General features: G+C 48.0%; 1 protein-coding gene across 12 annotated transcripts in view; it reads left to right on the forward strand.

Annotated features, from left to right (window-relative positions):
• Positions 1-3,989, forward strand: part of LOC144115180 (uncharacterized) — a 42,990-nt gene extending 39,001 nt beyond the window's left edge. For 11 of the 12 annotated variants that reach the window (XM_077649427.1, XM_077649418.1, XM_077649430.1 and 8 more), the window contains one exon: positions 1,379-3,989. In XM_077649427.1, coding sequence (XP_077505553.1) covers positions 1,379-1,448 — 70 coding nt within the window. In that variant the 3' untranslated portion in view covers positions 1,449-3,989. Of the gene's footprint in view, positions 1-663; positions 769-1,378 lie in introns of all 12 variants that reach the window. The other variant, XR_013311297.1, reaches the window with a different exon arrangement.
• The last annotated feature ends 22,967 nt before the right edge of the window (positions 3,990-26,956 follow it).

Consider the following 26,956-nt stretch of genomic DNA (forward strand, 5'->3'; position numbering starts at 1 on the left):
AGGCCCAGCGTAACTGTTAGCACAGAACACAGGACAAGAACGACTTGGACGCAGACACCACTGCGCTTGTGTCCGCGTTTACTTTGCGTCATGTGTCAGCATTTGCATTGAACCCATTATAGATACATGCAACTATTTATAGATATGTGCCACTGTTGTTAAAAGAAACCTGGAGGGGACACTTTACCTCCACCTTAAGGGTATCATGTGATAGTGTTAATCAGGTAATGCCTGTATCCGTGGAATTTGTCATCCTCAACTTTACGTTCATTGTTCTCTGGGAGCCCTCATGCAACCCCTGGCACAGTAGTGCAGCAGTTAAGCTATGCGCAACTGCCCAGCGATGCAGGTGCTGCTACGAGTGGGGCTCGAGATCCAGCTTTCTCTTCCCGAGCATTATCGTACGACCAATTAATAATTGAACGGCCATCTGCCACGCTGGGCAATTTTCTCACAATCCGGTGGGGACGCTGTGATTACACCACCAGGTCACTTGACCTAGCTGGCTCATTTAGGCTGCTTCTCCGAGGATTTTTCACTTACTACGCCACTGCCGCCGCAAGATTTTTTGCAGAATAAAAGTTTAACATTATCGCTTTGATATACAGCCAAAAGGGTCTCTTTTTAAGCTATGTAGTGTGGCTCTTGTTTAACTTCTTGAAGATCTGTGCTCCGGACCACTTATATCAAGACCTGCTGTCACCTTGGAAAGATTCGGAACGCCCATGAGGCAAAACAAGCTACGGGCATGGACCAGAAACAAGCCAGGTAGTCTGTATATTTTGTACAAATTGTGTAGCAAGTAGCTCAGCCTCAACCTCAGTCATGGTTCTAATACTGTGGGGAGGTTTTGTGTGGCATTGGGTTTTGTGAGGTTTTTCAAAGGAAGGTTGTGCTCCAACCGATATGTTTTTCATACTGTGGTCCACGACACCTTGTAACCCTTCGCCCTGAACCTCGCCACGTCATTCAGGCAAGAGGTATAAAGATCTTGCTGGCTGCCTTTCTATTCAGTGGCTTCTTCAGCTCAAGTTAGTACAGCTGAGCTGGCCATCTTGCATCTCTTGTGGAAGAAACAGCACGAAAAATAATTACAGAAATGGGATGTTCTGGATATGTAGGACCCGCCAGTAGCATGCAGAACCTAGCGATGTTACTGAGTAAGCCAGCACGGCCTGGCCCGAATCGAACGCTTGGCCTAGATTCCCAGATGTTCCACTGGTGCTTTAAGCTGTGTGCTGGTAAGCGTGTGGAAGGTAAACCGAGTGCTGTTTTGCACATAACAATTTATCGGATCATAGCAAGTGTTGTGTGGAGACCACATAACAAATCTCGTTTGTGAATTTGTGTTGCTATGTGTTGGACCCTTGCCGCGCAGGGTCCTCCCACGCTGGACACGGCTGTTGCGTGGCTTCCGTACAGGGACCAGAGGGGAGCCGCCATCATAGCCGCACACTTCGGCCCGCAGCAGCGATGGTTTTCCGAGACTTAGGAGCCATGTTGCTGAATTTTCGACCCTAAATCGCTGCATGGCGATGGCGTATTGTGCTGCCATGCACGTTACTTTTGTACGTCTTGGCAAATTTCGTATTTCTTTGTAGTTTGTTTAGCGTAACATTGATTGCGTGCTAAAATATTGTGTTCTGTGTGTGGTTATTACTTAGCCGTGCACTAAAGCCTGTGGTGTGCAGGCTCGATGCAAAACAGTTTTTGTGCAGTTGGCCAAAACCTTAATGAACAGCATTGAATCGCAAGAGGACACACGTGCTGCATCCACTGGTGAAATAAGAGCTGAGTGACTGGTGAAGCAATGCGGAAATTTTTTTTCCCGCTAATCGACATGTCCGGAACTTTTGTCTATAACTTTATATTGGGAAATTAGCCACCCAAACCTTGTATTCAGTTCCTCGTACGCAGTTTGTAGTACCTGATGTATTTGAATGCGTTAGCATTTGAAGCCCCACCATGAAAAAAGTGTCCGGCGTTGTCCGGCGGCATTGTGGGTTGTACACTTGACTGTCGCGACCTGGCTGGTGGAAAGAGCCACATGTCACTACCTTCCACCTGCCATGGTTGTCGTGGGAAAATGGGTAGGGAAAAGGAACCCTCTGCACTTGAAAGTTAGAAGAAGTCCAGAAGGTGGCTTCCATGGGAAGGACAAAAAAAATCGATACGAACTAGTAATGACTATAAAAGGTCAGCAAGATTAAAAATGACAAACCACTGAACAAAGAGTGCGGCGAAGTTGCTCAGCAGTTTTAAAGCAAAGTATTAAAGAAAGTACAGTTGAATCCCGCTACAACGAAATCGACAGGACGCGCGAGAAATTTCGTTGTCGAGAAATTTTGCTGTCGAGAAATTAACCAAAAATGGAAGGCAATATCCCCAGCAAAACATGGTTTTATTGCCAGAAATCTGTGAGCTTAGCCTGCTTGTGGTTCACCTCGCACTCTGTTAATAGCGATATCGCAACGTCGTCATCGTGTGTGCCAAGGAATTTTCTAATAACGTCGAAGGCATACAGTATACTGGGATGAGGCTGCCGGGGCAGGTAAATCTTGAGCGGAGTCGTCTTCATGATCGGGCGGCTCTTCCGGCTCGGGAACACTTGATGCCTTCATCGCTTCGTTCCTCGTAGACAATCACGTCCGCGTCAGCGTAGAGGAAATCGTCCAGCGCTATGCCAGCAGGGACGTTTCCAGCTTCCTGGTGAGATTTCCAAGTAACGTCATTCCCCGGAATCGATGACGATGGCACACTCTGTAACGACCAAGTCGCGCAAGAACAGAATGAACGTTTATTGATAGCAGCTGCTCGGTTTTATAGGGCAGGTCGATGTAGGCACGTGTTCGCGTCAACGGCAGCGGTCGGTTCGGGATGGGCTGGCACGCACAGCGCATGCGTATCATGTACGATACGTCTTCCTTTGTTTATTGAATCTTGGGAATGCGTCACGAATTCACTTGGTTAAAGTTGCGATCGTAGTAAAGCCTGTTTGGCGGCCTCCTGTTTCTGGTGGACCGCCTCACCGCTGGTGTAGTGTGTCCGTCCGTAGATGGCGCAGCAGCTACTCTTCTTGGACTAGGCCCCTGCTCGTCGACGAGCTCGCACTCACTCTCGGACTCGTCACTTCCGAGTGCGTTGCTCTCGAAGGGTTCCAACGTCGCACTTAGATGCTTGCGGTTGCGGCGAAGCAGCTTGTTATCTTCGGTAAGCACCTGGTATGACCGCGGCGCTACCGGCCCCAGTACTTGCGCTTTGCGAGTCCACTGTTTGTGACGGATCCTAACCACTTCTCCTTTCCGGAGGGCCGGTAGGGATTTTGCGCCGGTGTCGAGCGGCTGGCGTTTGAAGACTTGTTTTTGGCTGTTGGCTGAAGTCGGGAAGTCGCGTACGCAGTCTTCTGCCTTGCAGGAGCTCACCCGGCGAACGACCATCCTCCAACGGAGTCGAACGGTAGGAAAGCAGTCCAAGCCAGAAGTCTTCCCGTGTCTCTTGCGTTTTTTTCAGGATTTTCTTTACGATTTGAACACCCTTCTCGGCAAGTCCATTAGACTGTGGAAATGCAGGGCTCGACGTAATGTGCTTGAACTCGTACCTGGATGCAAAAACAGCAAATTCGTGAGAGGAGAACTGGGGACCGTTGTCGCTGCAAACTTCCACAGGGATCCCGTAGCAGGCGAAGATCCCACTCAATTTGTCAATGACAGTGCGGGCTGTTGTGTCGCTGAGTCGTTCAACCTCTGGGAAGTTCGATAGGGCATCATACACGCACAAGTAGGAACTACCGCCGTGCTGGAAGATGTCGACGCCGACTCTGTACCACGCGTAATGTGGTGTTGGGCGCATCAGAAATGGCTCGCGTTGAAGTTGGTACGCATATTTCCGGCAGACTGTGCAACCTTTTAACATCGTTTCGATATCGGAGTTGAGTCCGGGCCAGAACACTAGCTGTCGAGCTCTTGCTTTACACTTATTCAGGCCCAAATGTCCCTCATGTATTCGTTGAAGCATTTCCGCCCTCGTACACTTTGGGATAACTACTTTAGTGCCTTTAAACACAATGCCTTCAATCAGGGACAATTCCGCCGCAAATGATTTCATGCTGCCACCCAGGTTACCGCCGGCTGTTATGTACCGTATAACCGACTGTAGATCCGGATCGTTTGCCGTGGCCTCCACAAGTCGATTAAGTGTTTTTCTGCTCACCATGTCCGTGACCGCTCCAACCGCATGAACTTCTACTTCGTCTTCGGAGGCTGCGATGTCCAGTGGTTTCTTGGGTGACGCCCTTGACAGCATATCGGCCAGCAGCAGCTCTTTCCCTGGTACGAATTGAAGGGAATGATCGTACTTGCACAAGCGCAAGAAAAACCGCTGAAGCCGTGGTGGCATATCGCCGATTCCTTTCGACGCAATTGCTAGGAGGGGGCGGTGGTCCGTCTCGATAACAATTCTTCGGCCGTGAACGAAACAGTGAAATTTTTCACACCCAAAAGTTATTCCCATTGTTTCTTTCTCTATTTGTGAGTACCTTTGCTCAGTCTCACTCATGACGCGTGATGCGTAGGCGACAGGTCGCCAGCTATCTCCGTGTCGCTGCAACAGTGCGGCTCCTAGCCCATTTTTTGATGCATCAGAGCTAATTTTTGTCTCTCTTGCTGGATCAAAAATTGCCAGCACCGGTGCGCTGCTTAGAAGTGCGCAAATAGCTGCCCACTCAGCGGCATGCTTGTCTGTCCACTCGAAGACCGTTTCTTTTTTTATAATACCTCGTAACAACTTGGTCTTTTCAGCAAGATGCGGGATATACTTCCCAAAATAATTGGCCACACCAAGCATTCGCTGAACCGCGGTCTTATCAGCCGGTTGCGGCATTTCAGCAATCGATGCACTGAATGAAAGATTCGGCTTTATCCCGTCTTGGCTGATGAGGTCGCCCAAGAACTCAACCTCGGTGCACGCGAACTTGCATTTGGCTGGATTGAACGTCAAGCCTGCTTGCTTTGCTAGTTCCAGCGCTCTACGAAGGCGCTTGTCGTGTTCTTCCCGGGTAGCACCCCATATCAGGACGTCATCGACATACACGCGCACGCCTGGTGCTCGATCAAAAATTGAGCTCAACGTTCTTTGAAACACTTCAGGCGCTGACGCAATCCCAAACGGCAGTCTCAAAAAACGATAACGCCCAAAAGGTGTCGCGAACGTGCAAATGGTTGATGTGGCCTGATCCAATGGAATGTGATGAAACCCTGAGTTTGCATCTAGGCGCGAGAAGTATTTAGCGCCTGCCAGCTCTGCCTCAATATCGTCACGTTTAGGCATCTGATAGTGCTCCCGTTTCAGGCATTCGTTGATGTTTCTACGATCCATGCAGACCCGAAGTTTGCCATCCTTTTTCCTGACAATGACCAGCGGACTCACCCATTCTGTTGGTTCATTGACCCTTTCAATGATATGGGCCTCTTCCATGCGCTGCAGCTCCTCTCGCAGTGGTTCTCGCAGTGCCAAGGGGACGCGTAGCGCCGGCTGTATCACTGGTATGGCGTCTTCGCGCAGGACCATCCGGTATGGGCGGGCTACACAGCCGGTACCTTGAAAAAGCGGCGAGAATTCTTGCAATATTTTGTCAGACTCTGCTGTATCCACTGCGATGACTGAACGAACTACGAGTCCCAGCGCCTCCGTTGCATGTAGTCCAAGTATCGCCTGTTTGCTTTTCTTCACTATGAAGAAGGTGAAGGTGCCGGACTTGTCGTTAATGAGCACTGGTAGGGTCGCGACGCCGAAGTGCTTAATTACGTCACCACTGTAAGACCGAAGAACGGAGCTGCTTGGAGTCAGGCATGGCGTAGCTTTGAACTTGCGAAAGACTGAATAAGGCAACAAGTTTGCCTGGGACCCAGTGTCTACTTTAAAAACAACATTCTGGTTAGACACCTTGGCTTCAACTGTCCAGTCAGCGGTCCTATCGACTGTGCATACCCTTACATTGAGGATGTCGAAGTTGTCCTCGTCGTGAACGACTGCACTGACTGCAGGCTCTTTCTGGCAGCAGGCCGCGAAATGATTGGCCCCTTTGCACGCAAAACATGTCTTCCCGAACGCCGGACACTTGTTCCGCTCGTGCAATCGGTTGCATCGGCTGCATCTGAACCGTTCACGCCGTTTTACCGACGCCACTTGCCTTTCCATTTGGCCCCAGGTCTCATTTTGGTGAACCGACACTTCGGCAGCTTTGCAGCTCTGTTCTGCTTTAAGCAGCGTTAGGTTTTCAACTTTGAGCAGTTTCTCCCGTAGCTTCGGATTATTTGTGCCGAACACAATCTGGTCACGGATCATTCCGTCGCTCAGTGTTGAGAAGTTGCAACTCTGGGCTAGCTTTCGCAGGTCGCGTAGAAATTGTTCAAAAGGTTCGCCTTCCGCTTGAATCCTTGAGCGAAACACGTACCTCTCGTAGACCTCATTCTGCTGCTCCTGACAGTACGCTTCAAACTTGCTCACAACCGTTGCATAGTCATTCTTGCTTTCTTCCGCCGAAAAAGTGAAGTTATTAAATACCTCAAGAGCGTCATCGCCGGCAACACTTAGCAGCAGCGCAGTCTTACCAGCTTCCGTCCTTGGTCGATACTGTTGCTTCCAAAAAGAGCTCGAACTTCTGCTTAAACAACGCCCACTTCTTCGCGATGTTCCCGGTCAGAAGTAGCTGGTCGGGCGGCTTGAGTAGCTCCATTTTTCCTGGCTTGTAGGCGACGCCTTCGCGTTTCTTGTTCAAGCCACTGCTTGAGAGGCAGACAGTGATCCCACTTCTGACACCATGTAACGACCAAGTCACGCAAGAACAGAATGAACGTTTATTGATAGCTGCTGCTCGGTTTTATAGGGCAGGTCGATGTAGGCACGTGTTCGCGTCAACGGCAGCGGTCGGTTCGGGATGGGCTGGCACGCACAGCGCATGCGTATCATGTACGATACACTTTCCGCGGCTGCAGTCGTGCTGGTCGCCTTGCTGTCGACAAACCCGGCGTGCTTGAAGCAGTTGCGGATCACGCTGCACCGGGTTGCTCTCCATGCCGTAGCCATCATTTCTAAAGCCATGAAAAGATCGACTTTCGGCTTCCTACCAGTGTCGGTGTTCAGGAAAAGCCGCTGGCTCAACCTCTCCCGGTAGGAAGACTTGATGCTCCGGATGATGCCTTGGTCCAGGGGTTGAATGACTGAGGTACAGTTCGGCGGGAATAACTTCAGCTCCACACTTGACAGCTTGGCGTCGTGAATTCGGTGCACTGAACAATTGTTCAAGAGCAAACAAACTTTTCGATTTTTGTCTGCTCATGTCGCGGTCAAGTGCCACCACCCAGTCAGCAAAAATGCGCACGGGTCTTTCACGACCGGCTGTTTGCCACGTACTTGACAGGTAGGCTCCTGTTCCCCGAAAAGCAGCGCGGTTTTGCACTTTTGCCAATAACTAACGGGGGGCGTTTGTCAGACCCATCCACATTTGTGCACAGCAGCACAGTCACTCGTTTCTTGCTGTTTGCCTCCGTGGCAACGCTCCCCTTTAAAATCAAGCGTCTTCGCTGGCAGCATCTCATAGAAGAGGCCCGTCTCGTCTGCGTTGTAAATATCAGACGGAGCGTAACTGCTCATTATGTAAGTCATGTTGTCCGTCGTCCATGTTGATGCGCCGTCAACGTCCGCAGATGCGGATTCACCGCACAAAACCTTGCCGACGATGTTATACCTTTCTTTAAAGCGATTCAGCCATCCTATGCTTGCCTTAAAGTCGTTCAGCCCTAGCAAACAAGCATAATTTAGGGCCTTCTGCTGTACAATTTTACCGCTCAGGGGCATGTTTGTTGCTGGCGTATCGACGAACCAAGCATAGACAGCCTTGTCGAGCTCTTCATACGTTGGTTGCGTCACTTTCTTGTGCTGCGCTGAAGTGCCCAATGAAAGTGCCTTCCTAATGCTGTCTTTATTCTTCAAAATCGTCGATAGCGAACTCGGAGCGATGCCAAAATCTGCGGCAATAATTGCCTTCTTCTTCCCGCTTTCCGCTTCGGCGATAATTGTATCCTTTTCTTCTAGCGAAATAAACTTTCGCTCCTTCGTTGGCAGCGACATGGCAGAGGCGGTCGACGAGATCAGACTGCAGCGAGAGATCAACTTTCCTTTCAACACACACCTACACACGAGAAAATGGCGGCTAGGGCTGCGGAGAAGGCGGGGAGGGGAGGCTGGCGACTGGATTTGGATTCGTCTTTGGCCCTCGTACGGCCGGCGGCTTCCCCTCGCTGCTTCCCTATGACGAATAAACGACTCCCAACCAAATTTTTTAAAATAAAGAATACATGAAATTGTAATAAACATACATTCCATACATTATTTAGCTGCTCCAAGCCACTGCCTTAGCCGGGAATAATCTCGTACAGCACCCAACTTTTGAAGAAAGGCTGGCTACTCACCGGTGAAAGCTCGCGAAAAATTCGTAGAAGCGAATGCGCGCTCACAAAGCAATTCGTTTTCGAGGGAATTTTAATACATTAACTCCTATGGGGATTTCACGGGGAAAGAAAAATACTTCGTTGTGGCGAAAATTTCGTTGAAGCGGCATTCGTTGTGCCGGGATTCGACTGTATACAAAAACATAGTAGAATTAAAGAAAAGCAAGGCGCATACCCAATGCTAGCGCACTGCCACCGCGTAATGATGAATAAGCGGGTCCATAATTTTTAGTGTCAGGCTTATTGGCATTCCTTCAGAGCTAGGGGGAAGCACCCTTTTATATCTTAGATGAGAGCGTGTCTGAGTGTGATTTGCCAAGTAACTGTGAAGTCCAACGTGGAGCATCTTCAGTTTCGCTGCACTTGATTGACGCCAAAAAGCATTGCAGTGACGCATTGTGCTTTCAGTTGTCCATGCATCAGAGGCCTCACTATGTTCTCAAAGGGAAAAATATTTTCTTAGTCTGCTGGATTAGCAATCCCCATAGATTGCTGGGGAGTTGAAGACAATCTTGGGAGGACAACTCGGTTCTTTTGGGCCAGATGTAACTCTTCTAAAAGAGCCCAACGTTCCCAACGGTTGCATTGACGATAGTGGGCTTGTGCAATGATTCGTCGATGTTATCATGCCTGCAGGTTTGTGGCAGCATCACCATTATAGAGTGAGTAGCAGCAATGTGCTGCACCATTCTGAAACCAGGAATGTAAACCCACAAGGATAGTGAAGTATAAGAAAGTAGGGTGGTGGGCATAGGATAGGATAGGAAAACTTTTATTGAATCATAAGTATTTAGGCGATCAGAAGTCTTCTTGCTTGCTTCGCGTGTCGCTGTCTTCACGCTGCGCTGCAGGGAAGGCTTCTTCAGCAAAGGGTGGTCCCTCAGTCCAGGGCTCCACTGAGTTTGGCTGCATCCCGTGCGTGCTCTACCATCCTCTTTTGGACGGCGAGCTCGCAGCTGACGAGCCGGCTCTCCCAGTGCTCCGCACTCGGGGGTTTGTGTTCTCGGAATGCGTTGTTTCGTTCGCATTCCCATGTTATGTGAAATAGTGTGGGTGTGGCCCCGCACCACGGGCATGTGCCCCTATATTCCGTTGGGAACATCTTGTTGTATATAAAGAGGTTGGGGAAGGAACCTGTTTGTAATCTACGCCAATCTGTTGCCTCCTCCTTTGTTAGTGCTTTATGCGGGGGCGGATATTTATATCTCACCCCTCTGTGATGTTGGAGTAGTTCTGAATAGCTCTCCCCGAGGATCATGGCGCTCAGACCACGGCTCTCCTGCTGCTGTCCGACTCGGAAACAAAAAGCTCGAGCTAGACCATCCGCCGCCTCATTGCCCCTTATGCCCTCGTGCGCAGGGTGGTGGGCAGAATACAGGAAACTGATGCTCAAATAAATTGTCAGTAAAACAATAATAGCTGTAGGGAGCAGTTGCCGACTGGCACTTGCATGAGGATAAGCCAATTTTCAAAATGGCCTTGCACCAGGGCCTAGACCAGAAACTGAAAAAAAGGCATAATTCAGGGGACCGTAATAATAAAAGTTGACTTCGTGGCAAACCTTTCAAGCTGTAGAAGGTTAACCGGAGTGAGTATTGGTATACATGTCCAATGCTCTTGTACAATAGTTCTGAATATTGAGAAATTGTTAAATGCTGTTATGGAAATATTCAAAATAATGGTTCAGTCTTCGGATGTGTAACAAAATCTTTCTTTTGGCGTGTTTTCATCGATCGCATTGAATACTGCAAAAGAAAATTCAAGACTGCCGTTGGGTGGTCGGCAGATGTTTTTTGATCGGGATGCTGGATTCGTATACATTATATGAATAAATTGCGTTCGTAAACTGTTTCCTCACATAAGCGCTCTTGTCCAGAATTGTTGGGCATGGATCCATTGACAATTTTTAAAGCCTGCTGTGAAGTATAACGGTTGTGGACGATTTTTGGGAGGAAACATTTTGAACTTATGAATCTCACCTTAACGCCCTTGTTTATGAACCTCACCCTTAACGCTCTTGCTCATGTAAGCGGGTAGATTGTCTTGAGGGCTGTGCCTGCTTGACCCCTCTAATAATCGCGTGGAATATGCATGGTTTAAGCAAGTTTATTGACGTAGTCGCCGCTCTCACCTTTCATGCGCCTAGCTGCAAGCAGTGCGGTTACTGCGTAAACGCGTGTAAGGGTCGCACCCGTGTATGGGGCGCACTCCGTTTTCCCCCAAGGAAATATTACCAAAAATATCCTTGTAAAGGCCGCACCCAAGCTTTCCGTGACCTTCGAAATGCACGCGCCGTGGCCTCTGCGATCAGCTCCGGCTGCGAGCAGCGGGGCGCATGATCGCGGAGGCTACGCATGCGCAAATGAGCATCCATGTACCGCCCACGCATGGCGCCCGAGGCGGCGGCTTATCACGGGAGCTATCCATATCGGTATCACTAGCTCCATTGTGGCTCTCAGAGGCACGGGGCTTTGTGGGCGCACCCGCCGCGGTGGCTCAGTGGTTAGGGCGCTCGACTACTGATCCGGAGTTCCCGGGTTCGAACCCGACCGCTGTGGCTGCGTTTTTATGGAGGAAAAGCGCTAAGGCACCCGTGTGCTGTGCGATGTCAGTGCGCGTTAAAGGTCCCCAGGTGGTCGAAATTATACCTGAAGCCTCCACTACGGCACCTCTTCTTCCTTCTTTCACTCCCTCCTTTATCCCTTCCCTTACGGCGCGGTTCAGGTGTCCAACGATATATATACAGATACTGCGCCATTTCCTTTCCCCAAAAACCAATTATTATTATTATTTTAAGTGGGCGCAAGTGAAGCCACCGGAAGCTGGATGGCATGTCCCGGAAGTTCGGTGTCTGCTGTGTATTTCAATGCAAAAAGTTGCGTCTTTCACCCTCCCGTCCTCAGTTTTTCGCGTTGTTTTCGTGTAACGTCTACTGTAATATCAAAGGAATAAGCAAGCTGAACGTGATAAATGTGAGCATTGTTTGGGGAACATTGCAATTTCAGAGGAACCGAAGTGAACAGGCATGCATGTCTCACCATGCCGCGGTAAAGGGATACGTGCACTAAACACTATTTTCTGACCTGGTTCTTGTCTTCCGAGCGTAATTAGGAGTAGTAGTGGAATGAAGATGAGCCTAGGTCATCTTAAAAACAAATTTTCGTGTAGCAAAGAAAAGGCAATGGCGCGGAAATCCTGACACTCGAAGAGCCACCCGTTATACAGCTGCCGCTGTTTCAATTTCGGGTTGGTGGCGGACGATGTCTCTTCTCATCGATGACAGGTGATGTTTATCGCTTTAGTGTGCCATTTACCTTCCATACGTGCTTTTAATCTAACTGTATAGCACAGCCACATTTCATCTACACAACACGAGAGAAACGACTGACGAGAAAGACGAATGCAGCAGCGCATGTAACAAGCGCTGTTAGAAGTCAACTGCACCAAGCAACGCCAATAAAAGCGCAATCAGGCATAATCTGCGACAGTACGAAACAGTACTTGATACGCTCCGTCGAAAAAGCAATACCATATACACTTTGGACGCGCTAATGTGAATCAGCAGAACACCGACGGCAGCTCACTAGATTTTGGCCCCGCCCTAGCTCGTTCCGGTTCGGTCTCAACATAATTTGGTAAAATGGTCACTGCAAATTCGGCTGCCTAATGAATGTTTCCACCTATTCTTTCTTAAATTTATCCCCCATTGATGGCATAACTTGGGCTTAGAGCGCGACAACGTGCATCACAACAAAGAGCAGAGTTGGAGACGCTAGCGCAACAGGACGACACAGTTAAGCAGACGAGGCTCCGTACGTGCTGTGTGCAGCGACTTTCTGTCGTCTGCTAGTGTCGTCCCATAGCGATGCAATGGACCCTTATTTTTGGAACGTCTTTCCCGAGGATTTTGCTGCTCTCCTCACCCAGTTGACGGCGCAACAGGTAGGCATTGTCACGAAGAAAGACAAAATGCTAAGCGGAAAACGAAAACTAAAACTGAAAAACCGTGCTGAGGTCAGATTTCGTGCACTGCCAAAGGCTGACTTCCGGGACATGCCGACCAACTTCCGGTGGCTCACTTCGAGCGCCCGATGCGGCATCCAGCCCCCTAGTGGAGATGAGTGGTATCATCATCAAGGCCATTCGAGCGTTTTTGGTGTTTTGTTGTGATTAGCGCGAAGTTTAAATTCTGCCTTGAATGGCGTGGTGGTGGTGGTGTGCTACAACTTCATTGCCACAAAATGGAAGGGATTAGTTGGGGCTGGGGCGAGTCCAGGGTGGCCTCCAGTCGGGGGCGACCTCTTGAGCTCGCGTGATGAGGGCCAGCTGCGTTCTTTTTCTTGAACTGGCCAAGAGCTTGTCCCATTCCTCCGCCGAGGGAGCTGGCAAGAGGTTCGTCGGAAGGGGTTTTCTAGCGCATTCCCATGATATATGGCCTTGGGTGGCGTGCGTCCCGTCACCGCAGTTGGGGCATGCAGGGTCATATTCACCGTTTGTGATTAAACATAATCGGCAGGGGCTAAGAATGGCCTTTGTTTGTTGGCGTCTGAGTGTCGTGGCTTGCGCCCTGTCCAAGTCGGGGTGAGGGGCGGGATACGTGCATCTTAGCTCTCCGCGTACGAGCGAGGCGCCTCCGCGGGGGCGCCCGTTCCCGAGAGGTCTCCCGTCCCCCGGTTGGTTGGTCGGGCTAGACGGTCGACCCCCTCGTTTCCGGAGTTACCCGCGTGAGCCGGAACCCATACGAGATTCATGTTGGGATCAAGAGTTCGGTTCCACAGAAGTCGCACTGCGAGCGCGCTTACCGAGTTTTTGGCGAAATTTTGAATGGCGCTCTTAGGTCGCTCAGAATAGTTTTGGTGCGGGGATCCGCGATGGCCAGTGCGATAGCTACTTCCTCTGCCTAGCGTGAAATGTTGTAGTGGTAACTGTTAGCGAGGGCTGACTATGGAGTGGCCATACATGCCACGTATGTTCCGCCTTTGATGTGTTGAGCTGCATCTGCGTACACTGCTCGTGGTTCGCTCTCGTACTGTTTTTCAAGGGCCTTCGCCCTTGCTTTCCTGCGGGTGTCGTGTCTGCCTGGCAGCATGTTCTTGGCTGCTGGTTTAACAACTAGTCTAATAGTAACGTCGACAGATAAATGTGATGTTGCACATACCTCCTCAACGGGGTGGATGTGGAGTTTGTCGAGAATGACGCGTCCCGCAACAGTGCGCGACAAGCGGGTCACTTGTGCCGTCTTATGGGCTTCGATTAGCTCAGCGAGCGTGTTAAAAATTCCCAACTGCAGCAGCCGATCGCCAACTTGAATGGCGTAGACCACCACTCAGCCTGCCGCCAGAGCATCAAGAACCACCCGAACCTGCGGTTTTCTTCAAAGTTTGATATGCCCAAGCATCTTCTCACCATGTCACTCAGGCAGAAAGAAATCGTCTGAGTTTGCGAGCTATGCACGCAAAACTACAAAGTGTAGGTGGTGCATGCCCAAACTACGGCGGACATTGCGTCACGGCGAAGTTTCATCACGTGAATTTGGACTTCCGGGTCGTTGCTGCGGTTTCGTTTGTATAGGCGTTGCTTGCAGACGTGCGGTTTCGACCTTTTTTTCCTTAATACCAACGCTCACATCGCTGTAAAAAGGGTGTTTTGCGCTGCCTCAAACTGCACCAACTTCACTGCAACGGAATGCAACATGTTCCGAGTGCTATCAAGTAGTGAACGGCGAAAACAGTACGCCGTTGCGATTCGCTGGCAGACTGCGTGCTACGAGCTCCATGGACAACTCTTGGCATTGCTTCGAGCATTTCGTTGGTGGTATTAAACGTTCCATAGCGTTGTGGAAGTTTTGGAATTTGTTTAAGTAGGCTGTGTTCTCTCCTTTAGGAGCACCAATTTCTCTCTCGGACAACTTCCCCACGTCCGTTCTCGCATGACGGCAGTAGAACCGCGCGGTCGTAGGTGTGCAGATATGTGCTATTCGGCCTCCGTCACCACAGCTCGACAAGATGTTAAAGGACAGAACGATTTATTCCTCAGATATTGTGCTGCATGCGAGTTGCTGGAATTCATAGCTAACACTTCAGGCCTATGCGATCGCAACCATCGGCTGCTGAAACGGCGACACCGGCCACGTGCACGGCGGGGTCCCGTTGCCTGACATTGCTGGTCGCAGTATATGTTTACGAACACTTTCAGTATTTATAAATTGTTATATGAGAATATATTTGCTAACTTCATGCCCAAAAAGAAACACATATTTTCACCAGCAGACCAGTCGACATGTGCACAGAGCAGGTATGGAAAAATTATACGCGAGCTGTTACGTTAAAGTTCCCCGTTTGCGTAGACAGGCATGTTGCAGGTATGTTTCTTCATTCCTGTGTGTGGACAGGCAGGGTGACAGACAAGCTGATCGCATTACAAAGTGAGAAGAATTATTCACCACCATTCTTTTCATACTCAGAGGCAGTAAGTTATGAGAAGCTTCACTTCAGGATAACCGAACTTAAAAAAATATAGCACCCAACATAGTCTAGCTGTTTATCACCTTTCATTGCACAGCACGTAGGAAAATTGACATCTGAGACAAATGTTGTAAAAACTGAACTGTCGCTGCGCAGCAAAGCATCATTTGAAAACTGTTATAGGTGCTGAACATGAATGTGAAGTAGATAAATATCTGCGTCTCTAGCTTACGTGTGATGCATTGCATGGTTGCATATAGGAATATTGCACTGATGTTGCACTGACGTGACGTTGGTGATTTCAAGAAGTGCAGGATGCTGCAGAGACGGCAGAGGCTGGTCTGGTGGTGAGCCGGGTCAGTTATCCATAAGCATAAAGAGTAATAAACATGCTATAGAATTGCTTGTTTTAAAAGGCCAAGGAACACACTGTGTTCACAAGCATTCCAGATTTTTTGGTATCACTAGTGCCTTAGGCAAGGTTTACCAAAGTCAGTTAACATACAATCTATGCCGCAGTTGTTCACGCCAAAACTAAAACTGGACGGGAATGCCCTTCGTTCAACAATGCACAAGACTTTGGTCAAAGGAACTTGTAGAAAATGCTGAAAACAACACTGAACAAGCCTCTGTGTGTGCTGAAAAAGCCGAAGCATGATTTCTTTAAGTTGTACTGTGCTATTTATTATAATTTACTATTTGCCACTCAGATCTGCATTAAAATCATTACATGCTGTGCTGTATAAAATGTGCGTGCAAGAGTTATTGCAAGAGAAAGGTTATATCAGATGTTATTACCCACATGACAAGAAGAGTTTCCAGTTAACAGCCAATGAACTTTCTCATTTTGCAGTTCAAGAGTAAAGCTGCCTATGTGAAGAGTTAGTTCTGCTTTTGGCTGCGGTCTGCTTTCTGTTTTGTCTTTGTGCCTGACTTCGTTTGTGTTGTAGTGCCTGTAGCGAAGCTGTGTAGAAGGCTTTGATGCTTTGCTTTGGCTAGAGGTTTTCATTAAGAAAAACATGAGGCAAGCTAATCTTGTGCCCAGCTGTTTGCATTATTACTTATCTACCTTACCTTGAACACTTTCCGTACAATGCATAAGTTTTATATTTCCACATTTATGAACATATGCATCAACAGCTGAGGTGTCCGCCATTGGGGGCATCTGTCCGCACATTGGCTGGTGGTTCTTCTTTGACTAGGCTCCGGGCACTAAGTACACGACAGCAAAATGGCTGCCTCTGTCTTGATGGGAAGCCACATTGATTTACTTTCCGAAGCTAGTGAACATTCAAGAGATGCCATAAAACAAAGCATTTGTTTTAGTAATTCTTTTTCATCTACATAATGCAGCAACTAGCAATGGGAAATCAAGCACAGGAATTCCTACCATTCAGAGCTGCATGTTATATGTAAATGGCATGTAATGTCCCACACCACCATATGCACGCTGTGAAATGCATTGCGTGATTAATTCTGTGTGTGAGTGAGGTTCTTGTGCACGCACCAAAGCCTCAGTAAATGGGTGCACCTCTCTCAGTGCCGGAATACCTGCTATGTCACTTGCCTATATTCATGCCCTTGACGCACATTAGTAGAGGTTTTCAGCGACAAAGTCTCGGCGCATGCTCGCTGCAATTTCCAGTACTGGCAGAAAGAATACTGTAGGGCTGAAAATGCAACACATTTGTCATGCAGTTGCATTTTTGCATTACAGACGAACTAAAATCCAGTTGCTTGAGATAGTTGTTATGCATGCCAGCTTGTGCAGTAATTATTCCATAAGCCATAGCAAATATTCTACAAAGCAGTTGAGCTGGCAAGAACACTAATCGACAGCAAAACGGAATGTGCACCTTTGCTAAGGTTTTGGGAGGAGCTCAACGCGCCGCATGTGCCAATTTTAGCGCAACTAAAACGCGGTCAACCTTGCTTGCAGGCAACGACAGCTCCGGTGATACCGCGTGGCAAGAAACACTTGCAGCTCCGATGCAGTGCACGTGAAAGCTTTTGTAAAGACTAGAAAATCACAAAATATTGCAAATCGCATGGTGTTACGTCTAGAAGCGCTCCGTAGTCAAAGGCGCCGGATTAGTTTAGACGGGTTCTATCACACAGCACATGGGCGCCTTTCGCACTTCGCCTCCATCGCAAAGCGGCCGCCGCGTCCCGGATTTAACCCGGGTCCTCCGATTCGGTAGCCGAGTGCTCTAACCACTAGGCCACCGCGGATGGTGTAGAAAAAGCACCGCAAGTACGCAGAGGATTTGCATTATGCAAGCTCTTCGCCGTCGTAGCCACTCTGCTACAATGTGCGCAGAAGTGCGCTCGTACGTAATGCTAAGCTACGGTTGCTGGTAGTCCAAATATTCAGCGCCTGGTAGCGTGAAACCTGTCGGAAATATGTACCCTAACATATGTGAGATCAATGTAGCAGTCTTATGATAATAGTAACAACAGGAGAACTTTTTAGCGAGTGAATGAAGCGCCCTAAACTTCTGCGCAAACAGACGACGCACGCCGAAAGGTTCGTTTTTTTGCAACGCTTTTTCGCCATTAATTCAAATACGGAACGTCGAGCGCGTACAAAGTAATGCACGTACAGCATGCTGACATTTTTTACGACTTCATTCGCGCGTACTAACGCATGAAGTGCCAGATTCAAGCTTGTCAGTTCCGGCTTTCAAGCGAAGCGCTGTACACACGCATCTCGCCGAACGACCCGGAAGTTTGAGAACCCAGCATGCCTTGCGGCCAGATAAGATTGGGCACCACCTAAGTATTGCAGCTCCATTCGCGTTTACCAGAAGCGTAATCAACCTGACGGTCCGCTGAGCAGTGGCGTCACCATAGGGGGGTGCGGGGGGTTCGGTCCGGACCAGGCTTAGAGATCTAGGGGTTGCAGCTGCAACAGAGGAAGGGGGACGCAGTGAATGGGGCGGTGACGCTGGGCTTGTCGAAGAGCCTTATTTTTGTCGGAATTAGCTCGGTGTGGTGGAGGAAGTAAATAAAGCCTTAGGAGCAATGCAAAGGGGGAAAGCAGCTGGTGACGATCAGGTAAAAGCAGATCTGTTGAAGGACTGAGGGGAGATTGTGCTTGAAAAAATAGGCCTTATGTCCTTGAGCGTACCAGAAGCTTGGAAGAACGCTAAAGCCGTCGTAATTCATAAGTAAAGAGACGTCAAGTCAAGGACTTGAAAAATTACAGGTAGATGAGCTTACTGTCCGTTGCCTACAAGTCATTTACTAAGGTAATCGGTAATGGAGTCAGGGAAACCTTAGACATTAATCAGAGAAATGATCAGGCAGGCTTTCGTAAAGGATATTCCACTATATATCATATTCACACTATCAATCAGATGATAGACAAACGCGCACAATATAACCAACCTCTATATATAGGCTTATTTGATTACGAGAAAGCATTTGACTCAGTGGAAACCTCAGCAGTCATGTAGGTATTGCGGAACCAGGGTGTAGAAGAGTCTTATGCGAAAATACTGGAATATATCTATAACGACTGCACAACTACCATAGTCCTCCATAAAGTCAGCAATAAAATTTCATTAATGAAGGGTTCCAGGAAGGGAGACACGATCTCGCCAATGCTATTCACCGCCTGTTTACAGGGGGTGTTCCGAGGCCTGGATTGGAAGCAGTTGGGGATAAGAGTTAATAGAGAATACCTAAGTAATTTGTGATTCGCTGATGACATTGCCTTGCCCACCCAGGAGATGCACTGCAAAACATGATCAATGAGTTAGTAAGGCAGGGCAGAACGGTAGGCCTAAAAATTAATATGCAGAAAGCTAAAGCATTGTTCAACAGCCTCGCAAAAGAACAGCAGTTCACGATGGCAGCGAGGTGCTGGAAGTAGTAAGGGAATACGTCTGCTTAGGGCAGGTAGTGACCGCTGATCCGGATCATGAGAAGGAAATAACTAGAACAAAAATGGGGTGGAGCGCATATGGCAGATTTCCCACATCATGAATGGCATGCAGTTTACTAATATCCCTCAAGAAAAAGCATACAACAGCTGTATCTTACCGGTACTCACCTATGGGGCATAAACGTGCAGGCTAACGAAAAGGGTTCAGCTTAAGGTAAGGACAGCGTAGCGAGCTACGGAAAGAAAAATGATAGGTGTAACGTTAAGAGACCTGAAGCGGACAGAGTGGAGGAGGGAACAAACGCGGGTGAATGACATCCTAGCCGAAATCAAGAGGAAGAAATGGAGATGGGCACGGCATGTCGTGCGAAGGCAAGATAACCGCTGATATTAAAGGGTAACGGAGTGGATTCCAAGAGAAGGCAAGCGTAGCAGGGGGCGGCATTACGTTCGGTGGGCGGATGAGATTAAGAAGCTTGCAGGCATAGGGCGGGCGCAGCTGGCAAAGGACAGCGTTAATTGGAGATACATATGGAAGAGGTCTTGCCCTGCTGATGATAATAAAAATGGCAATTCCGGAACTCGCAGCCTTCTATGACTACAGTCAGGTACAACTCAAGAACAAAGGGCAAATGTCGTTCAAAGGAGTCCCTCCAGGCAATAGCGTCGAGCGATTCTCCCTCGTAACCAATCCCCTTGGTCCTGCTATAGCGTGAAATCGCACGAGGTGTCAGATGAAGTGGGTATAACCACTACTTAATCTGACTAACCACGGCATGATGAAAATCGGTCGACGCCATTGGCTGGAGGGCCTTCTTTGATGGGCATCTCCCGCTGCGTTTTTGAGTTGCATCCGACTATAGTTGACTGGCAGGGCACTTTGCATCTAAGTATCTTGTCTATGGAGGCACCTCAAAGCAACTGGCATAGTGAAGAGGCAAAGCATTGGTCCGCATTGCACTTCGTCACAGTCATCACTGAGTGGGATTCTATTGTCCCGCACAACATTTTCACTAGACCTCCAAATATTCCTGAGCATATCTGTCGGTGGCATCATGAGAGAGGAAGGGGGTTGTATTTTGAAACCTATCGGAATCTGCTTGATATCTAGAATTGGAAAGCCTACGTTCTCAGGTCTTGCAGCATCATTAGTTGCTGAAAGTGAACAGGCAAAAAGCATTAGCGTTGAAGAAACGGAAAGGAAGTCCGGAAAAGAAGATTTTGATTTCCTGTTATTTTTCTTCCTGCATACATGCCTAGTGAGCGAGTATGTTCACCATGTGCGTCCGAACTTTCTACATCCTTTAATTCGTGACCAGGACAATACAAGGGGTGTTCACTAGGTGGTCTACTTGAATACGAATACAAAGTTTTAAAGCAGATTAAACTTACTACATATCATTGTAATCCCTCTTGACATCAACACACAAATTTCCACCGCGCTTGCTTCATAGTATGGTTACCCTCACAACAGCAGGATACTTCTTGCTGTTGCGGGAAGCCTGTTTCTGCTTCTGTGACTGCATTATCGTCGGGAAATCGTTGGCCGTGTAGAAATTTGTTCAGAGCACGAAACAGAAAATAATCCCCTGGACGCAGTTATAAACAGCAGGAAGAATGGTTAAGCTCCATGAAGCCGTATACCCAGGTAGCAGCTTGTGATTTGCTCGACTTGTGAGTTGGCGCATTGTCGTGAGGCAGCAACACAATTGTCGACAACTTCCCAAGGTGTTTCTATTTGAATGTTGAAGCGGTGCCTTCATTACTGAATAATTGGTGGTTCCAGTCATCGCCTTGTGTGGCATGTACTTTAGTAACAAAACGTCTCCTGTATCCTAAAAAGCTGCTGCCGTAAAATTTCCCGCTGACATCTGCACACGACATTTCTTTACATTTATTGCCACTCTGCTTCCATTGCATGGACTCTTGTTTGGACTCCGTGCCGTCAGGGTGGACAGATGTTTCATCACCCATAAGAATTAGAGAATAGAAATCTGCCGGATTTTTTTTATTATAAGTATGTCTAAATTCTCTAGGCTATATTTCTGGCGACATGCTCTCTGTTCTTAATAAGGATAGTTGTTTGGGCGAGTTGGTTACTCATGACGGTAAATGTAGCACTCGTAAAACACATAGCCCATGTGGTGTCCTCTTCGTTTGGTCCTGTGTTACGAGCGGTTTATCGTCATAAGCTTTCTGTGCAGGCGTCAACTTCTGTAGAATCTGTCGGGAACTGACCTTTGACACCATCAAAACATCATGAATAACACTGGAAACCATGCCTACTGAAATGTCTAAATCATGAGCTATAACACCGTCGAGATTTCAAAATCATGTCCTCCACATTATGGCGATCATCTTCAATTGATTCCCTACCAAGTTTAAACTGCTTGTTCCAAAAATTTACTTGGTAGTATGAAGTTGTATCATGGCCATGCGCAGCAGTCATCCTTCCATGGATTTGTTCTTTTTTTCTTTCCTTTCTAGGGAATTGAACTGTCAAACAAAGCTCGAAATCCCTTGCTTTCTTTCCCACACTTTACTGCGCCTGCCATACTGACACTTCCCGTGGTTTAATCATGCTGAACTGCTGCTATGTGTTCATTTCCGGGATTGTTTCAATCTGCACAGACAAACTCAGCTCTAACACTGGCAGAATATGCTCAAGTAGAAAACTCACTCAACACCCCTCGCACATGCGTCAAGTGACGTTCTGAATGTACGTGTTTAATTTGTCTTGTTAGATATTTGTACCTTTCCATTCTTGCAAAATATACTTTAAGTGTTTTCCGGTATCTGGGAAACTTTCCTTTATTGGTTGCTCGCACACGTAAAGTGACGTTCTGAAAGTGTTTGTTTTGCCTAATAAATATGAACGCGATAGTGTTAAAAGCCCCATTACCCAGCAAATCCGGCGTCGGCGGTCAGCGAAAAATCACGAGCATGGCTCTGGCAGCTGACATGGCCGGGCACAGATTGGTCGTAGATTTGTGCGACGTCACGCGACATGGCCGATTTGGGAGGAGCTGCCGACTTGGGGTTTTCAAATCAGATGGGAGGCTGAGGGGAACCGAACCCTCCAGCACCCTTCCATCCTGAGTCGTATACATGCTCCCCCTAGGTCACGCAGGCACGGTCGTATGGGGCTTTATATGGGCGTTAAACAACCAAAGCTATCGCGTCATACCCTTAAGGCGGAGCTTAAGTGTCTCCTCCAATTTTTTGTACCTTTCCATTCTTGCAAAACATACTTTAGCTATTTTCCAGTACATAGGAACTTTCTTTATTGGTTGCTTATTTGTTTTTGGTATTTTCTACGGATATATTTTCAATTGTTTCCTGCATGTTCGAGTGGGCCTTGTGCCATTCGCCACTTTGGTTGTCCTTGATCATTCCTGCGCAATCACTTCATGAGTTTTCACATGCTCTGGCGTTGCTTGCATTGGTTGATGACTGGTTTGTTTGTAGCCATTCACCGTGTACCAATTAAGTTTTTCAGTTAATTTTCAAACAGTTTTTGGCTGGATGCCGTTTCAAACTCTTCCTAAATATTTATATTCCATAGGTTGTAACCTTTATAAATACTGAAACAGTACGTCGAAATCTTAAATACTGATTTGTTTTTCTTTGCTCTGCTAATTTTCACACTGTTAATCACCACATTCATTCATATCATAAAACATTGTTGTGCTTATCTCTTCATTAGTGCTTCTTTGTTCTCTGAACAAATTTCACGCGATTGTAGTTCTGCTTGTCCTCATATGAGTATGGAAATACATTCATGAAAGGCTAATTAGGTTTCCATATGGCTGTTTAGTGAATTATCTGCTCTAGGGTATGTAGCGAGCTCCACATTCATGCAGAGCAGGCGAGGGTAGTGAACTGTGCTTGTAGCTGGGCTTGGCGCATATTCAGGAAAGATCATCAACCTGACAAAGATCTCTCCCATATCTTTCCAGTTAACGCGGTCCTGTGCCAGCTGCGGCCACCTTATTCCCGCCAATTTCCTAATTTCACCCGCACACCTGACAATATGCCACCTCCTGCAACGCTTGCTTTCTCTTGGAATTATCTTGAGGGACCGTCGTTCATCTTGCCTTCGCATTACATGGCCTGCCCGTGGCCATTTAGTCTTCTTGGTTTCGACTAGGATGTCATTAACCCGCGTTTGCTCCCTGACCCACCCTGCTATCTTTATGTCTCTTAACGTTACACCTATCATTTTCCTTTCCATAGCTCGCTACGCTGTCTACAACTTAAGTTGAACCCTTTTCGTTAGCCTCCACGTTACTGCCCCATCGGTGCGTCAGGAAAGGTACAGGAGCATCCGCTCGCTTCGTCCGTGTCCCATCTTTGCGCGCCTGTATTTTTCCTCAATAAAGCAGTGAATTGGAATGGTAGGGGGAAGAAGGGCAAGGGGGTGACTCGGAAGATACGCACTCTTTTGCAGCAAGGCAACAGCAGCCAGAAGTCTATACACACATCGCTATAAGGGAGAAATGAGGCAGTACCTAAACACGAAATCGAGCTTCAACACCCGGGCGGGCGGATTAGGAAAAATTGGGGCCCTGTAGACCCCCTCGCCCTCTCCATTTCCCCTCTCTTGTCACCCCCCACCCCCTGCTGCACTACCGGAATGTAAGCAAAGTTTCATTTTAACGGCGCCAAATAAAAAAAAGAACAAAGTGCGATCAATGGGATTCATGCGACAGTAATGCCTTTGCTTAGTTTAGTTTAGGGGGGTTTAACGTCTCAAAGCGACTAAGGCTTTGAGAGACGCCGTAGTGAAGGGCTCCGGGAATTTCGACCACCTGGGGTTCTTTACCGTGCACTGACATCGCACAGTACACGGGCCTCTAGAATTTCGCCTCCATCGAAATTCGACCACTGCGGCCAGGATCGAAACCGCGTCTTTCGGGCCAGCAGCCGAGCGCCATAACCACTCAGCCACTGCGGCCACGCCATAACCACTCAGCATTATCTCTTTATTCTTTATTTAAATTCAACACAAGCATCAGAGAGCAGGAATCATTTTACACTTTACACAATACACGAAAGATTCGTGATATATTCAATACTTAAGGCAACACAAACATGATAAAGTGGGCACTAGACTGCAGATGCAAATTGCTAACTCTAATTATAGAACATATTTGAAAATGCCTTCGTTGAAAATAAGACAAGCAAGGATGACAGAAAATAAACGCGGTTCTGACAAAAGGCCCTTTGTAATGAGTTGAAAAAGAAATGCCGTGGAGTATCAGCAGGCTTAATACCACAAGAACAACAACCAAGAGACAAACAACGAAGATTTTCATTTTTTGGACTACAGCTCAGAGTTTCATTGACACCATGAAGGCTGGAAGACGCCACATGGAACAAGCTCATTGCAAAGCTTCATGTATAGCGTAGACAGTCCTCTTTTAAAATAGCATCTTCCGCGCCTTCACTTTGGCGAAATCAGATATAGTTAGTTCGAAATACAGACCGTGGAGGTCACTTTATTTATTTATGCCCTCAATGTATCCAGCACTGGAGAGGGAAGTAGGTTGCGTGACAATTGGTACACCATATTGCAGCATGCAAGTTATAGACGAGATCGCACCCAGAATAATAATAATAATAATAATAATAATAATAATAATAATAATAATAATAATAATAATAATAATAATAATAATAATAATAATAATAATAATAATAATAATAATTTCGTCCAGGAATTTCGTTATTGCATCGTTTTAATCTATTAACTGAGTGCAGTTTTTATAAATAGTAAAAAGTCAATAATTATGACGACGGAAGAGGGAAGGTGGGAAGGAAGCACCCTCGACAGACAGTTGGAAACACCATCGCCATCAACATCCTCTCCCGCTCCAGCTTTTAAGCAGCTTCGGCCACCGGCGTCGCTTTGTGGGCTCGGTGGCTGTGCCACGATGCGGTCGCTTACCCCGTTCAGCCTCGCCATGCAGGTGATCGCTCCCCTCTGGATTACCACGCTTTTCCCCGCTCCTCTTGCTGCCTGTCCACCGGACATCTCGCCGGAATGGACGCCCGCTCTCAACCGAACCGATATGTGCCAGCCTTGCGCCATCACCGCTTCGCCCGATCGTACGCTGACCTCACCAGTGCACTGCACCCTCGACAGACAGTTGGAAACACCATCGCCATCAACATCCGCTCCAGCTTTTAAGCAGCTTCGGCCACCGGCGTCGCTTTGTGGGCTCGGTGGCTGTGCCACGATGCGGTCGCTTACCCCGTTCAGCCTCGCCATGCAGGTGATCGCTCCCCTCTGGATTACCACGCTTTTCCCCGCTCCTCTTGCTGCCTGTCCACCGGACATCTCGCCGGAATGGACGCCCGCTCTCAACCGAACCGATATGAGCCAGCCTTGCGCCATCACCGCTTCGCCCGATCGTGCGCTGACCTCACCAGTGCACTGCACCCTCGACAGACAGTTGGAAACACCATCGCCATCAACATCCTCTCCCGCTCCAGCTTTTAAGCCGCTTCGGCCACCGGCGTCGCTTTGTGGGCTCGGTGGCTGTGCCACGATGCGGTCGCTTAACCCGTTCTGCTTCGCCATGCAGGTTAGTAAGCCTTGTTGTCTTTACGCTAAGAAATCTAGTGATTACTTTTTGATACAGCTGCCGAGCCCGCAATGCTGCCTTGCCATTGTCACTGAGTGTTCTGATGTCATTATTTCCTTGCTTTTGTTGTCCGGCGACATAGAGACTAACCCCGGCCCTGCCTCACTCGAAACTGTAGTTACGGAACTTAAAAAATTGTCCGCCGGTCAGTCGACATTAATCGCGGAAGTTACAGACCTCAAAAACCAGTTACTAACAACAGACAACCTTATTTCTGATCTAAGCAGGCGCATCAGCGCTCTTGAAGGTCATTACCAAACCATACAGTCACTACGCACAGAGATAGAAGGCCTAAGCACTCACACCACCCAGGCAACTCGCCAGCTCTGTGATCTCGAGGATCGCATAGACGAAGCAGAAAACCAATCACGAAGAAACAACCTCATATTCTACAACATTCCGGACCCTGACCCATCTGAAACGTGGGCCGACTCTGAAAAGCTACTAATTCGCCATTGCTCCGAATTTTTGGACATCACCCTCGACCCCAAAACAATAGACCGCACTCACCGTCTTGGGCGCCACGAACCTGATCGCTGCCGTCCGTTAATTGCCAAATTCGCACTTTTCAAAACGAAGGACGAAATTCTAGCTAATGGCCGCAAATTCAAGAACACTGACTACTCCGTCGGTGAAGATTTTTCACGCCGCGTTCGCAATGTGCGCAAACATCTAGTTACATTTGCCAAAAGCAAGACTAACCGTTTTTCTTTGCGATACAAAACCCTGTTCATCGGTTCCCGACGATATATCTTCGACGAACCATCGCAATCTGTAAAAGAGATACCATAGCGGTTGCTGCGCCGCCAGCCCCCAGCCGCTCATGTACCTACCACCCCCCAGCCTAATCTTTCCTTTTCGGCGATTTTCACAAACATACGTAGTTTTCTTCCGAAACGTGAAATCATCTCCAATCTTGTGTGTTCATCTGCTAGTAACTTGCTGATACTTACCGAAACATGGCTCACTAATGGCATCACCGATACTGAAGTTCTTGCTGACTTACCGAATTTTAACCTTCTTCGCAAAGATCGCACATCCGCTCGAGGTGGAGGCGTTTTCATCGCAGTTAGCAATCAGTTCTCGTGTACAGTTATTAATATTCCATCAGACCTTGAGATAGTATGGCTACTTTGTCGCGCTGCGCCCCAAACCGTACTGCTGGGCGTTTGTTATAGAGCGCCAAATACCAACTCCGATTTCTCTCGAATTCTTAACGACGTGATCAGCCAATTAACGAGGAAATACCCAAAAGCGCATATCATTCTTTTTGGAGACTTCAATTTTCCAGAAATCAACTGGCAGACACAGACAGCTGTCGGCAACAGGGAAGCGAATGATTTTATCGAGGTCTGCCTAAACTTCAACTTAACTCAAGTGGTATCTGAACCGACCCGCGGTGCAAACATCCTAGATCTAATCCTGACTACCCACCCGGAAGCCCTC

Source organism: Amblyomma americanum, chromosome 1 (genome assembly GCF_052857255.1).
Source record: "Amblyomma americanum isolate KBUSLIRL-KWMA chromosome 1, ASM5285725v1, whole genome shotgun sequence".
Lineage (NCBI taxonomy): Eukaryota > Metazoa > Arthropoda > Arachnida > Ixodida > Ixodidae > Amblyomma > Amblyomma americanum.